At 52.7% G+C, this 15,631-nt stretch overlaps 1 protein-coding gene across 2 annotated transcripts in view; it reads right to left on the reverse strand.

Annotated features, from left to right (window-relative positions):
• Nucleotides 1-5,000: 5,000 nt before the first annotated feature.
• The window catches only part of Itpk1 (inositol-tetrakisphosphate 1-kinase), a 141,566-nt gene continuing 130,935 nt past the window's right edge, over nucleotides 5,001-15,631 (reverse strand). For both annotated transcript variants that reach the window (XM_059279284.1, XM_059279285.1), the window contains 2 exons: nucleotides 9,860-10,022; nucleotides 5,001-5,465 (listed from right to left, as the gene is read on the reverse strand). In XM_059279284.1, the coding sequence (XP_059135267.1) occupies nucleotides 5,104-5,465; nucleotides 9,860-10,022 (525 nt within the window). In that variant the 3' untranslated portion in view covers nucleotides 5,001-5,103. The remainder of the gene's footprint in view (nucleotides 5,466-9,859; nucleotides 10,023-15,631) is intronic.

The raw sequence follows: 15,631 nt of genomic DNA on the forward strand, positions 1-15,631 counted from the left end.
TTCCAGATAAAATTTATTGAAGGAAGAATAAACCTGCTTTGGGCTCTTGCCTTTTCTTGGATTTTTCTTTCCTGTTCCACTCAGAGGTGGACAGGACCGGGTAGTTTCTATGCTGGGCTGGGTGTGTGTTTGGGGGAGCTCCTTTCTGGGCCATTTACTGGACAAGTGACTTTGTATCACTGAGCCTCAGTTTCATCTGTAGATGAAGGTGCTGAAGTGCCCACAACAAGGTGTGGGGACGCCCACCGCCATAGGGGGTCCACCACCCGTGCCAGCTTATCTCCCAGCCATCCCTGAGCTGGGCACAGTTTCTGCTGAGACTGTCCTTCTGGACTGTCCCCTAGTTACCTTGGCGCTGGGTGGAGGCTGACAGGCCTCAGGATAATACCGTCTACCGGTCATAGGCACCAGATCAATGCTGGACTCCTTCCTCACCATGGCTTCTGTGGTACTCATGTACCCATGACCACAGGCATGGGACCGTGGGGTGTCTGAGGTATGGGGCAGGAAGAGTTTACTAGAAAATAACAGGTCTTAGGCCCAGCTTTGAGAACAGGGAAATGGAGGCAGGGAAGAAGAAATGGTACATTGAAGTCACAGGTAGAGCTGGCCCACCAAACTTTTAAGCATGGGAATTTCGTAAGTTATGCCATCAGGCCAGGCTGGTGAGCTAGACTCATGGGTGCTGGCTACTAGGGTCAATCATTCAGTCACTCATCAAACATTTGTATGTGGCCTAGTATTCCTGCACACAAAACCTGGGATGAAACCCTGGCTTCGGAGACCCTTTGTCTCACTGGGTAAGTCAGATCCTCCTACAGCCAACACGGCCTCTGACTGTTGGGCTTGTTCGCGGCTTCTGCTGGCTTCAACTTCAGCCGGGAACTTATCTCCTTGTTCGCCGCCTGTGCACCTCGACTGAAAGCCATCGGTGAGGGACTTCCAGGTGGTGATGATGAACACGTGGGGACTGGGCTTGGCCTTAGCAGTCTGCCTGCGTGAGGTTCTCCTGCAAGAGCATGTGCCTTGTGCCCGAGGGGCAGGGACATCACTGCTACCCCAGACAGGGCCAACTCCAGAGCTCCAGCTGGTATTTGAGAGCTGGGTCTCAAGAGTCCAAACCCTGCCTCAGCCCACCCACTCACTACCTACAGCGCTTGGCCAGCCTTTTTGGCCCTCCCAGAGCCTAGGTTTCCCAATATGGAATATTTCTTCCTACTGAACTGTGGTAAGGCCTGACTGTGTCAGACTGCAGACGAAAACCTCCTTCAGCAGTGGAAGACTTGGGAGGACAGAGGTGGAAGAAGGGTCTCAGCCTGAATTTTTCAAGTGAGGCCCAGCTTCACGCTGCCACTGCAGCCTGCACCCGAGTTTGAGGCACACCCTGCGTGAGGCCACTGCTGAGACATGGTTTTCTTCAGGGTTAGACATCTCCTAACAGTTACGTCATTCCACAAATTCCCACTAGGCTACCAGAGACCCAAAACATCCACCACCAGGACTAAGTGGCAACAGAACCCAGGGACACCTTGTCACCAGAGGACCCCATCCCAAAGATGAGCCACCTGCAGTCATATCAGAAAAGCAAAGACAGAGCCGGGCAGGAGCCAATGGACAGTGTGGCTTTGTAGATAGTACAGGTCCAAGTGCATTTGGTGTACAGATGTCTACAAGATACACAGCGGGGCTGGAGAGATGGCTCAGAGGTTAAGAGCACTGACTGCTCTTCCAGAGGTCCTGAGTTCAATTCCCTGCAACCACATGGTGGCTCACAACCATCTGTAATGAGATCTGGCGCCCTCTTCTGTATACATAATAAATAAATCTTAAAAAAAAAAAAAAGATACACAGCAGGGGTGGGGGTGGGGGTGGGGCAAGCAGGAACCATCACAAAGCTCAGGCGCGGACACTACTTAGCTCCTCAGGTAGCACAGCTCTGTATAAACCCTGGGTAAGCTCCCTATGCAGGGAGCCTCAGGGAAATATCACCTCATATGTCCATCAGGGGCCCCTCCAAGATGCCAAGCCCCATTAGAGCCAGGAATCAAAGAAAAGTCAATCACTTCCGAAAAAGACTGAAGTTGGGGAGGTACCTCCCAGTCACAAGCAAAAGGGAAGAGGACCCAAGCGGGAGGGTCCATGCTGCTGTGGCAGTCAGCCCTTCTCTGCAGAGCATTGGAAAGGGCCATTCCCCAGAGTGCGCTGCCACAGGCCTGGCAGAAAAGGGGTTGGGGCGTAGGCTTTTACCATGAGGGGGGGTCTGTGGAGAAGCCCTGGAGCCATCACCTGAGTTATACTTGGCCGGGTAGGGCAGATGAGCATGGGGGCAGCAGCACTCACCATAGGCCTGTCTAAACTGGGGGCTCCTGGACCCCAGAAGTTCCCACAGAGGGCCATGGCTCCTGTTCACCCATCCTGGAGGAGGCAGGCTCTTTTAGACCAGCTTGAGGGCTCTGGGGCGACAGGGGCCGTAGCCACAGCAAGTTGGGGTGGGAATGCTGTCGGGATCCCACTGGTTAAGTGACTGATTTATAGGGAATATTCAAAGGCAAGCAACCCCTCCCAGGACATCAGCACGGCCATCCAGTGGCTTTATAGTCAGCAACCAATGTGAGTGCTCTAGAGTAGACAGGGGCCAGCCTTCAGGTCAGAATGGCAATGTCCTTTTGTCTCCGAAGGCCTGTTCAGCAGACACTATTTGTCCCAGCCATTAAAACCTCAACTTCTTGCTGTAGCCTTAAAAAAAGAATGTTATGTATATGGGAGCAACTCTAAGTGCTGAGTCCAAAAGAGGGTTGGGGTGTCTGCTTCCATTACTCTCTGCCCATCCTTTGAGGTAGGGTCTCTCCCTGAACCTGGGCTCGTATTTCCTTGGCTAGGCTGGAAGCCAGCAAGCCCCAGTGGTCCCCCTGTCTCTATCCCTACACTCTTGAGTTGGAGTTAGAGGAGAGCACTGGATGCCTGGCCCTGTTACAGAGGTACCAGGCTCCGAACTCCAGTCATCACGATGGCACAGCAAACATCCTCAACCACTGAGCCATATCCTCAGTGTCCCCATCAACCTACTGGGCTTTTGACTTGCTGTGGAGCCTTCTTAGCAGCTTCAGAGATGCTCACTCAGGGTGGCTTTTCCTCCATTGATGGGGCTCATAGGGATAGCCCCTAAATAGCTGAGAGTTCAGTGGATCCAACTCTGCAGGCTAGCCTACCCATGGTGCAAGGCAAATCTAGACACTTCTATGACACCAACAATGACCTAGACCCAGAGCAGACCCCACTCATCTCCCTTGGTGAGGACAGACCCCAGCAGCTAGTGCTTGGTAGTGTCATGTTTTTGAAAAGTCACATTTCTATACCATTAAAGTATCTGCAAGCATGTGGCCCCAGGTCCCTGCTCCCGTTTTTACTCCTGGAAAAGTGAACCGCCCTCAATATCTGCATGGAGACCTGTGGAAATGGTGCATTGCCAGAAGGTAGTTACTTGGCAGTGTGATCCTGGGGAGAAAGGAGCTCTAGGGAACGGGATACTGCCTACACCCAGCCTGCTCACAAGGCAGAGACTGGGAACTCTATTCTGAAAAGCCAATGGTGTCTTATCAAACATCTTTAATGACTGTGACCACATATGAGATGTAGTTTGATCTCAGTAGTTTATTCTGGAGACAAAGCAGTGCGAGAGCCGGTCACACTTCCCACCCCACCCCCACCCCGTATTCAGGGGCAGGCCTGGGAAGGTGACATACAGACATCATCAGGTTCAACACTCAGGTCCTGTAAACGTGGTTAGTCCTGGGGTTCTGTTTCCAAGAAAGCCAACCAGCCCCTCCTTGCCCAAAGGATGCCCCACCGTGGTCCCACTTAGCAGCCTCCCCTAGGGCTGCTGGGTGCTTCCTCTAGTGTCCTCCATCTTCTTGGACCTAAGGACAATCCAAAGGCCTAGTTCTCTTTGCAAAGTGAGTGGATATCTTAAGACACAAGGTCACCCTTGGGGGCCCTGGGCTGCTCACCCAGGGTTCCACAGGTGTCTTTTCCTGTGGGCTTTGGGACCAGTGAGTAGTCTGCCAGCTGCTGTGGGGACAGAGCGAGTCTGAGTGAGGCACAGCTCCCTCGGGGGCTTGTCTAGTGCTCAGTGCAAGGGACTTGCCACGAACACTGCGCTGGGCCTGGCTGTACCAGGAGGGCCTGGTGTGTGTGTACAGGAGCAGCCCTATCTATCCGCAGCCTCCTCTCACCTGAAAGGAGGGACCCAGATGACGGCACAGAGAAGCAAGCATCCTCGTGGGCTAGAACACTAGGTCAGCTCTTCAGTTCTCTGTCTCAGGAGCCACCCTGAAGACTCATGGAATGATTTGTTCAAAGTCCCAGCACAAATCCTGGGTCCTGACAGACTCCTGGACTCCTAGCCAGGCGACCTCCCTCCTGGGTCCCAGTGAGCAATCGACAGGGTGGAGAGGATGGTGGCCTGGTGTAGTCCACAGAGCCAGTGAAGACTGGCAACAGCTGAGGGGCTTTGGCTCCGCCCACAGGAAGCTTCTTTCCCCTTCCCACAACCCAGAGCCTCAGCACAGAGCTCCCAACGGCCAGCTTTGGAGGAGGCCACATCTGGGGAAAGAGGGACAGTGAGGTCTGGGTGTGGGCAGAGGTGGAGAGGGGAGGAACAGGGAAACGGTTCGTCCTTTTGCCTGTTCAGCTGCAACAGCCTGGCCAGACACGGGCCTCCTTCCGGGGTGCCCAGAAGCCTGGCCCACAGCAGCCATGAAGACAGACAGACATGCACACATACACTTGCATGACAACCACACACACAACATGCACACACCCCACTTCACATTCAGACCTAGTGTTGAGAACACAAGCGTGTGTAAACTCAGTGAGGAGATCTGCACAGCAGGAGTTAGGCGGCATCCTCAAGGCTGGACCACTGGTGTTCTGCTCCGTCTCCCCCCATCATTCCGATCATGACATCAGAAAATCAGGTAAAAAATTAAAACAGAGAAGCATCAGATCACCGGGAATTCTTAGTAGTGTTTCCCGTCGGGAGCTGCTGGCCCAGTGGGTGTGTTCCACGCTCTGCGCCGCCCCTCTGGGTCCTGGGCTCTGTGGCTACTGTGAGGAGGCCTTGGTGGCCAGGGAGGCCACGCAGTGCTGCTGGAAGCTGGGGGACACACCGGGGGTGCAGCCAAGTCTCTGATGCGGCAGCTTGGCAGAGCCGCCACCGGCACCCAGGTTGCCTGCTTCGGGCTCAGTCTTCCAGGGTGTGTCCTGGCCCTTCATGCTGCTGCAGCAGCCAGGGCTGGCACTGCACGTCCGCTCACCAGCCAGGCTGCCCGCCTGGTCCGCCAGGAGCCTGTTGTGCCTCAGCGGGGCCACTTCCTCCGTGGCCGCTCCGCCTGTGCTCTGGCCTTGCAGGACTGTGGCAATGTGGTTCAGAAGGTCGGTAAAGAACTCGCTCACACCCTCATAGCCTGGAGACGGAGAGACAGAAGGTAGTGGGTATCAGCCCAGGAATAGGAGGGGAGAAAGAAGCAGAAATAATGGGCTCCTAGGACTTGGGGAAGCACTCTCAGTATCGAAGGGTGGTGGGAGTCACAGAGGCTGGTGCACATGGTCCACAGGGCTGGCCCTAGACTGTTGTCTGTTCCCTGAGTGTGGGAAGTCCCACAGCTCCAGCTGATAAAAGATGAACCTTGTTTTTGTTGGGCACTGCCCTGGCTCACCTGCTGCTATAGTTTGGGTAAGTAGTGCGCTTTCCAAAGTTCATGTCCTCAGCTCAAGTAGCTGTTGGGAGGTAGTAGAAGAGCCTAAGAGATCATCCAGTCATTTCAGACACGGCTTTTCTCCCATCAGGTAACCAGTGTCCTCTGCCAGTGATTCCTCGTAATATCTGCCCTGTCATAGGCTCAAATCAATGGGGCGAAATCATCACGGACTGAAACCTTCAAAACTCAAATAACCTTTCCTCTTTAAGTTGATCATCTTGGGTATTTTGTTACAGTAACAGAAAACTGAAGAACTTAACCATCCAACTCTGACAGGATGTACAGTCAGAGATGGCCATGCCAAAGTGTATTCCTCATACGCTTACTGACAAATTGAGTCTGACCTCAGACCTGGGTCCTGGCCACTGTATCCTACCTTGAGCCTCAGCTTTCTTGTCCACACAGCAACAGACCAGTTCTCATAGTGCATACGTCTGTGAGCACCACAGGAGGGCTAGACATGGGTGGGTCTGACCCGGCGGCCTCAGGCCACACCAAATCTATTCCCTCTCACCCTAAAACACCTTCAGGGATGCTATCTGTGCCCCAGGCTGAGGAACAGCACCTACGAACAGATTGCCAAGGCCACCATCTCTGGCAATAAAAACTTACGTTAACCACCTGGGAGAAGAACACACTTTCACACATGCACTCACGCATGCATGCACACTGCAGGTGCAAATGCCAGTAACGTCCCCAGGAATTACCCAGCAGATTTCAGAGTCAGGGTGAGGATTTGTTGACTCCCAACAAACTACTTCCAAAGATGTGAGGCGAGACCTCTTCTCACCTGCTCAGAATGATGTGCCTAGGTTAGAACTGGTACCATACTATGGGTATAATCTGAGGTGGCACTGTGTGGGGGCCAGGCCACTGGGCTACCTTGTATTATTTGGTAACCCTGCGATTTTGAGGAAGCCTGAAGCAAGGGCGCTCATGGTAAAGCTAACGAAGTGGCTGGCAAGAATCACACCACAGCAAATGTCAATGCCATCTTCACCACTCTGTCTCCAGGACACATGTGGAGATGAGGGATTGCCAACCATGACGGGGAAGATGGTGATGCCACCATGCTGGTGTTCCTAGGGTGTCAAAAGTGTCAACCACTGGGCTGTGAGCCTCATGTTCCTTGGCTCACTGTCCATGTTCCTCAGTCCATCTTACAGGGGTCTTGAGGGCTCTGCAAGGCCCCAGGTCACAGAGCTCCTACATGACAGAACTGTGATCGATTCAGATCCTCTGATCTTGTCTGTTTTTAATACCTAGTTTTGAGAGGCCCCACTGCGGGACCCAATATCCTGCTAGCCCTGGGAAGGAGGGTGAAGGGCAGGGCAGATGTGAGTCTAGGTATGATACAGGGAGAGGAGGAGTACCAGGACCCAGTCGGGTTGCTAAGAAACCAAGGAGGCTACTCCGTAGTAACCATTCTGCTTTTGCTCCCAGTTGAGGCCCAGGGGACCAGGTAGACCAGATCAGAGAGCGAGGGGAAACTTCCCAGAGCATAACAGAGTCACCTCCTTGGGGGCCTTTGGTAAACAGGCTGAGGTAGCTTGGTGTTTGCCAGCCTGGGAAGTGAAAACTAGCAGGGCAGGGTGGCAGCTCCATGCCCAACACTACGCAAACTTATCTGTCTGCAGCATGGGAAATGCTCCCATTTGTACAGAAGCGAAAGTAGGGACAGAAGTACGGTTGCCTAAACCATCAGAGTGAAGAAGCAGGCCACGATCGGAACCCTGGCGTTCTAAGACATCAAAGGCCTTAGAGTCAGTGTGAAGGACTCTGGACTCAAGGGCCCTAGTCCTGTGGGGACTGTAACCATGGATAAGGTCCTTTGGCTCCCAGCATTACCTCTCATGGGCAAGCAGAGATCACAACAGCTTTCCCATGCCACAGAACATGGCAGGGCCAGTAGCACAAGCTGCTCCTCTCAGGCTTCCTGATCTCAAAAGCTGGGTGCTTTGACAGAGCTACCACCTACCCCCAGTGCCCCACAGGCTTCCCACGTAGCCCCAGAACCAAGCCCCTACCTCTGCTGGGCCCAAAGGGCTGGCTCTGCACCACGGGTGGTACACCAAGTTACCTCCCAGACACCAGCTCCTCTCTGCCTGAGGCCCCTGGGACACTAGGACCCTTAGGCCACCCCTCAGCATCAGGCCCATCTGCTTTGGCTGGGCTCAGCCTTATCAATCTGGTAGCCACACACCCAACCCCATGCCCCAATCCACTGGGACAACCCAGCTCTTGGCTCCCCTGACAGAAGACTCAGTTCACACTGGTTCTCAGTGACTGTCTCCCTGAACACACAAGAGGCTCTCCTGTCTTTATGATACATATAGTTGTCTAAGCTGGGAAGGGCTGCCCATCACCAGCGGAAGAGTGTATCCTCCTCCTCCCAAGGCTTTTTTTAGTGGCCCTGTCACCTCCCTCCACCCAGTAGTGTGGGCTGTGTGTGCTCTTGGATCACCCCACATCTCCTCTTCATCTTTGTGATGCTCCTGATACAGCAATCCCCTCATTCTACACTCTGGCGGACCTCAAAGGTCCTACCACCTACACCCAGGGGTTGAGAAACTCAGTGGGCTGGGTCTGAGCATGTTGGCTGGACACAGGCCTCAGAAGCTCCCCTCTGACCCTGTCCAGTCCCATTTTACTCCTCCTGGTACCCAAGCTGGTCCACCTTCAGAATCAGTTCCTCCCCTTTGCTGAACTCTCTCTGGCATCCACACATGACAGAGCAACCACCAGCTGCTCCACCTTCCATCTTCTTCCTCTCAACTGTGGTGGGAGCTCTGAGAGCAGGAAGTTCAGTCCCCGGCGGATGTCAAATGAATGACAGATGGAGTTGCTGGGCCCTTTGGGGTCCCTAGTTTCCTGCTGTGAACTGTGATGCTATAGACTGGCTCACATACTCCCTGTACTCTCTGAGGGTTAAGGAGATATAAGAACTGAGTACCCAGGATGCTTGGGGCCTGGTGAGGTGGTTTCCTGGCCACTCATGCCCCGGCTATTCCTCCACATCAAGAAAATGAAGAACAACTAAGAACACTACATTCCCAGCTACTCAGGAGGCTAGAGGGGTAGGGGTGATTATGAGCTAGGAGCTTGGGGCCAGCCTGAGGCAGGGATACCTGGGTGTGGAGAAGTAGAAAGCCCTGCTCTGGGGCCATGGGAGACCCAAAGCTAGACTCTAACTCTTTTACATCTGATCCCCCAATCCCACCCCAGGATTCTGGGACAGGGTCTTGTTATGTAGCCCTGGATGGCTTTAAACTCATGGCAATCCTTCTGCTGTAGCCTCCCAAGTGCTGGTAGGATTCTATACTTCTCAAATGCAATGATGATGCAGGGTCTTAGGGTCTCCAGGGCACACAAGGAGCTTTTGAGTACTGGCTGTGGACATCATACCTGCTCTCCCCGCCAGCCCAAGGGGTCTAGGCTAGGGCTCAGTCGGGGGTACTCCCCAGGGCTCCCGACTGAGCAGAGACTGAGGGATATTCAGTGGAGTGAGGCTCCAAGCCAGAGCTTCCTGAGGCTCCAGCAGGGAGCAGGGAGGGGATGTAGTGTGGGGTCTTTGTGGCAGCAGGCATTATGATGGGGATGTTGTGGCAGGACTTGGGCCTGGCTCTCAGCCTTGTAGCTCAGGACAGTGGAAGCAGCACTTGCTCAGGAGGAGCTGGCCCTGCCATTACATGCTGTGCGCCCTCAGAAGAATGCTTCCACTGGAGGGGACTCAGTTTCCCTACCTGTGAATGATAGGGGGTTGAGTCTTTTCCAAGTTCCTTTTAGCTCTTTGGGTCTAGAAGGGCCAGTGGGATGGACTGATTAGGCCAGTCACGGCTATGGCTGACGGCAGTATCGAAAGATGGGATGAGAGAATACAGCGCTGTGGAGTGCTTGGGCGTGGCAGCTAGACATCTGGGGCTTCACTGCTCTTTACATCTTAAGAGCCGAGACTGCAAGAGGGTAACACTTGCCCTAGGCCCCAGAATGAGGAGGGGCTCCTCCATCCCCAGCCAAGCTGACTCATCGTCCCCACCCCTCTGAAGATGGTAGGTAGCCAGGGGATCACCAGTGCAGGGTCACCCGGCCCTGCTGCTCACCTGGGAAGGCATTGACATCAATGACAGCATGCTGCCCGGTCTGGTTGTTAATGATGATGTCAATTCCAAAAAGCGACACTCCAAGCGCCTGCCGCAGAGCCCGTGATAGTTCCCGGATGACCTCATCACTTGGCCGTTCGAACACGCCCTCGATCTTGTCCAGCTGCCAACGCAAACACAAGTCAGGCTTTTGTGACTAGGGTACTAGACAGCGTGGACCCCTCTCATGAGGAGACCTGCCGTCCTTCTGGTCAGGAGGTGGATCCAACCCTCCATGGTCTGAGCCTGCCAGGACCTGGAGGCACCAGTGCATGAAGCAGATGCTTAGCGCTCAAGCACTCCTGAGGCTGATATCAGGATAGAGGGCCAGAGGCTGGTCCAGGGTCCCAGAAGCTGGACGTCCAGGGCAGGATTTGGATCCCGTATTTTCAATTTTGAAAACCCAATCCTTTCAGGAGGGAGGAAGGAGATGGTCTGTTATGGAAGCAGACAGTAAGGTGAAGAGGACATTGGGGCCAGAGCTTGAAGGCAGAGAAGATTGGGAAACAGCCAGGTAGAGATGAGGTATAGGGGTACTGACCAGTACCTCGGCACCATGCCATAGTTGCCGGCAGCCTATAGGAGTGAGGTTGAGGGCCTAGGGAACCCAGGTAGCCATGTGCTTCTCTCTTCCCAGCTGTGAGGAACTAAGTGTTTGCAAACAACATCATCCCATCCCACGTGACCTGGGCTTTCCCAAAGGCGCTGCTGGCTGATGCTCTTGTCTGACTCTAAGGCCAGCTTCCTGCTGTGTTCTCCACAGGCCTCTAGTCCAGGTCTGCCCACCGAGTCCACGACACCTCCAGTGCCACATGTTTTCTGCTCTAGTGTACATGCTCTGGGAAAGGCATGTGTCCCTACATACAGTCCTTGGCCAGGGCCTCTGAGGAAGAGGACTGAGGCCCAGGGAGGAATTGTGGGGTGAGGATATGGGTTCAAATCCCATCAGAGATTTCTCAGCTCTGTGGACTTGGGGAAAGTACCTGGCCTATGCCTCTATTTGCTCATCTGTGGGACTGATTAGGCCTCCATCTTAGACCTTCTGGGAGAGACCTGGTGTGTGTGTGTGTGTGTGTCGGGGGGGGGGGGGGGGGGGTACTGGCTGTGAGAAAGTGTAGCTCCTGAATACAAGGACACAGACTACATGGCCTCATGTTGAAGTCAGTCACAATAGGGTACACACTAGCTGCCAGTAAGTATTGAGTTCCGGGGGAAGGGGTGGGTTGAAGCCGAAGTGGAAAACGAAATGGCTTGTGTCAACAGCTTGAAGGGCACTGGGCTGCTGAGACGCCTCAGCAGGTAAAGGCTCTTGCTACCATGTCTGGTGACCTGAGTCTGAACCCCGGGACCCATATGGAGGAAAGAGAGCACTGACTCCTGAAAACTGGCCTGGGACCTCCACACACAAAAATAAATGAATAAATTAGAAAAAAAATTTCTTAAGACGGGCGGAAGTGGCGCATGCCTTTAATCCCAGCACTCGCCCTCGGGAGACAGAGGCAGGTGGATCTCTGTAAATTCAAGGCCAGCCTGGTCTACAGAGCAAGTTCTAGGATAGCCAGGCTACACAGAGAAAGCTTTTCTCAAAAAACAAAACAAAACAACAACAACAAACAACAACAACAACAAAAACCCAGCAACAAAAACAAAAAAAAGGTTAAACATAGAATACCTTAGGACCCAGATACTCACTCTACTAAGGTTAAAAAAGGGTTCTCAGACAGACCCTTGGACACCAACGGTGTCTGTAGCACTCTTCCAATGGCCAAAGGTTCCAGATAGCCTAAATATCCATTAGCAGACAAATGGACAAACTGTAGCTTATCCACACAGAGAAACGTGGTTTGAATCCATGCAGGTGGAGGTAAGACCCGAGATGGCCGGGGCTAGGGTAGGAGGTTGAATATGAGCACTCATGGGAACAGGGTGAAGAAAATGGTTTGGAAATATAAAAGTCTGTCTATACGACATTGGGAGTGTGACTGTTGCTTCTAAATTGGCTACTTAGGGGCTGGAGAGATAGCTCAGCAGTTAAGACCACTAGGTGCTCTTACAGAGGACCTGGATTTGGTTGCCAGCATCCCCACGGGATCCGATGCCTTCTTCTGATATCTGTGGTGCACAGACATACGTGCAGTCAAAATATTCATACACACACAATGAAAATAATTAAATCTTAAAAAAAAACTTTAAAATATTTATACATGTGGATTTTTATCTCCATTTAAAAAGCACAGAAAATGTTGAGTGTGGTACTGCATATCTTTAATCCCAGCACTTGGGGTAGAGGCATCTCTGTGAGTTTACGGCCAACTTGCCGTAATAGAGAGTTCCAGGCCGGTCAGGGCTACAAAGTGAGACCCTATCTCAAAGCAAGACAACTGTACTGGCTAGTTTTATGTCAACTTGATATAAGCTAGAGTCACCGGAGAGGAGGGAGCCTCAACTGAGCAAATGCCTCCATAAGATTGAACTGCAGTCAAGCCTGTAGGCATTTTCTCAATTAGTGATTGATGGGGGAGGGCCCAGCTCATTGTGGGTGGTACCATGCCTGGGCTGGTGGTCCTGGGTTCTATAAGAAAGTGGGCTGAGCCGGGCGGTGGTGGCACACACCTTTAATCCCAGCACTTGGGAGGCAGAGCCAGGTGGATCTCTGTGAGTTCAAGGCAAGCCTGGTCTACAGGGCGAGAGATCCAGGACAGGCACCAAAACTACTCAGAGAAACCCTATCTTGAAAAACCAAGAAAAAAAAAAAAAGAAAAAAAAAAAAAGAAAAATAAAGAAAAAGTGGACTGAGCGAGAGACAGTAAGCAGCACCCCTCCATGGCCTCTGCATCAGCTCCTGCCTCCAGGTTCCTGTCCTGTTTCAGTTCCTGTCTTGACTTCCTTTCATGATGAACTGTAATGAGTAAGCCAAATAAACCCTTTCTTCCCCAAGTTGCTTTGGTCATGGTGTTTCATCACAGCAACAGTATCCATAACTAGGACAACCACCAAATAAAAAAGCCCTGGTCACTAATACAAAGGATCTTAAAATAGACAGTAAGGAATTTCCAGACATGTACTGAGCAGGGACAGACACATGGACCCCATCCATGCCCTGCTGGTCAGGAGAACAGCAGGGCCCCTCCATTTGAAATCCTGGTGTCCAGTGCCTGACCTAGGGGAAGTATTTCCTCGGGGGCAGCCACCATCTGGCTACAATGGGCACTCAGCCCTGCCTGAGCTTCCTGGTCACTTGGGTTAGTGGCTTGGCCCAGCCCATGGTCCCAAGCAAGTCACAGACCAGCCTTGGCCTTCCTGTCTCTACTATGTGGCCCTGATCGGTCACATGGCCCTCCTGGACCTTGTTTTTCCACCCCAATAAATAGGCTAATAAAAATAGCTAGGCTGTGAGGCTCAGCTGAAGACTGCTGAGCTGATGATATCTGAGGCTCAGGGTACAGTGCCTGAGCAAGGCCGCCCTCACTGCTGCCTGTTAGAGAGCCCCATGACATACTGTTTATAAAAGTACTTTCTCAGCTCAGCTGAAGAATCTCAGAAATCCTTCCAAAGCCATTTGATTATCCAAAACCAAACAGCCGGCCTAGGACTAGATAAAGGCATAGAAATGGGCCCGTGGATCCAAGCCAACTGAGCTGTGGGGTTCTGGGAAAGAAGGAAGGGAAGAGTTGAGCAGGTGCTCCTGTGGGCTGACCTGGTGACCTCAACCCCTATTGCAGCTGACACTGAACTTACAGAGGTACACATGGGACACAGGCACTTCCAGTGACTCCCAGATATCAGGACTCAGGGGCACAATGAAGAAACTGAGGCTCAGGCAGGTGATGCAACTCAGACCAGACCTCAGGCAAGTCCTCTTTCCTTTCCCATCACAGTAGTGCTGGGGATGGGTCCTAGGGCCATGTTTGGGTATGACCCTGGGGCCTGCCACTGAAGTACATCCTGGGAGTCTATGCTTAATAATCCCCTGAACTGGCTCTCAATGGTGAAAGGCGTTTGGGGTCTAAAAGTGGAGGGAGAAGCTGGGCCCATTTCCAAAGGCATTGTCTGGGGATGAGGTGGGGCCTTCAAGGTTAACAGAGGTCTCTTCATGGCACTCTTTGGGGTGGAGGATGATGATGTCCTGGCCACTGGTTCCTGGGAATAGAATCAACTGCCAGTCCAGCTTGAAGGTGTCCCTGGAGGGTGACATCCCCAGGGAAAAGGCTGTGCTTGTCATTCTGCATTCTTTTCATCAGTTGTCAGCTCTGAAGGGTTCCATGTGGTGGGGTGGAAGTTTGGAGGATCACAGGCCTCAGGTGTAGGGGGGACCCTGTTGTGTTTAGGTAGACCCTTTCCATTTTTTCAAATAAAGAAACAGGCCATTGGCCAATAGGTGACAAATCAAGAGGGTGACTTCAGGTGGCTCATTGCTTCTAGCCCTCAAAGCATCCCTCTGGCACTGGCTAATGGCCCCAATGGCCAGTAGTCCTAAATTGTGCAAGGACACCATCAAAGGCAGCTCCTCAGGAATCCTGTGGAAGGTCAACTCCCTTCTGCCACCCTGTTGAGCAGGTTTTCAGTGGCCTAGTGGGATGTGCCAGTGAGCCTGACATGTGGAGAAGAAAGCCTTCCCCCATATAAGGTACTACTTGTATCTCTCAGTGTGCACAGCCAGCTTTTGTGAGCCTGGTGGTCCGGGGGGATGACATGGCTCAGTGTGTCCAGGTGTGTGCTATGCTACGTCTACAGTCATGAATCCAGTCATCAGAACACACACACAGGCGGGATGGAAAGAACCAACTCTCCAAAGTTGTCCTCTGACTTCCACACCCATGCACGTGCATGCACACACACATCATGCACGCCCACATCATGCACACACACAAATAATAAACATTAAAAAAAATCTGGTGCTCCAAAGGTTCCCTGTGTGTTCCAGGGAGATTTATCAATATCCCAAGGGACATCGGTGTCCCTCCAGGTCCCTGTCAATGCCACGCTTTATTTCTTAGCATACAGTTGCATCTTCAAAGGAAACATAAACAAGCAACTAGCCGAGTTGGTGGCACACGCCTTTAATCCCAGCACTCGGGAGGCAGAGGCAGGCAGATCTGTGAGTTCAAATCCAGCTAAAGCCACACAGTGAGACCCAGTCCCAAACAAAAAAGGAACTGCTAGGCTCTCAAGACAGTGGTCAGGAACACAAGGCTAGGACAGGGCCCTGAAACCAGGTCGGCGCCAGAGACAGGCAGGTTCTGTTACTGAGTCCAATCAGGAGAGGAAGAGAGACCCACCCAGAGCTCGCAGAACAGCTGGCTGCACCTTAGGAGAGCAGGAAGCCAGCAGAGGCTCTGAGTCCAGAGTGTGGCAGGAAGCCACTGGAGGTCAGACTTTGGGGCTGGGGCGGGGAGGGGACAGAAGGCTGTGGCCCTGAGGTACTTTATGTCACTAGGAAGGAAGGATATTTCTAGAAGACTCAGCTTTGCAATCCGACAGGTAGGGATCAAATCCCTGCTTGCCCGTGTGAACTCGGTTGGTGACATCTCCAAGCTGGACATCCTTTCTGGGAAGCTGCTGGATGGCCACTAAGCCCTCCGCTAAACCTGACATAGATGTTCACTAAATACCAGCCATGATGTCAAGAGTGAGGATGCCCCATGGGAGAGCTGCCTCACTGTACGCAGTCCTCACCAGGCCCACTGTGCTCCCAGTCCAGACACATATGTGGCTGTGATGCCCACTGACATG

Source organism: Peromyscus eremicus, chromosome 14, assembly GCF_949786415.1.
Source record: "Peromyscus eremicus chromosome 14, PerEre_H2_v1, whole genome shotgun sequence".
In the NCBI taxonomy this organism is placed as follows: domain Eukaryota; kingdom Metazoa; phylum Chordata; class Mammalia; order Rodentia; family Cricetidae; genus Peromyscus; species Peromyscus eremicus.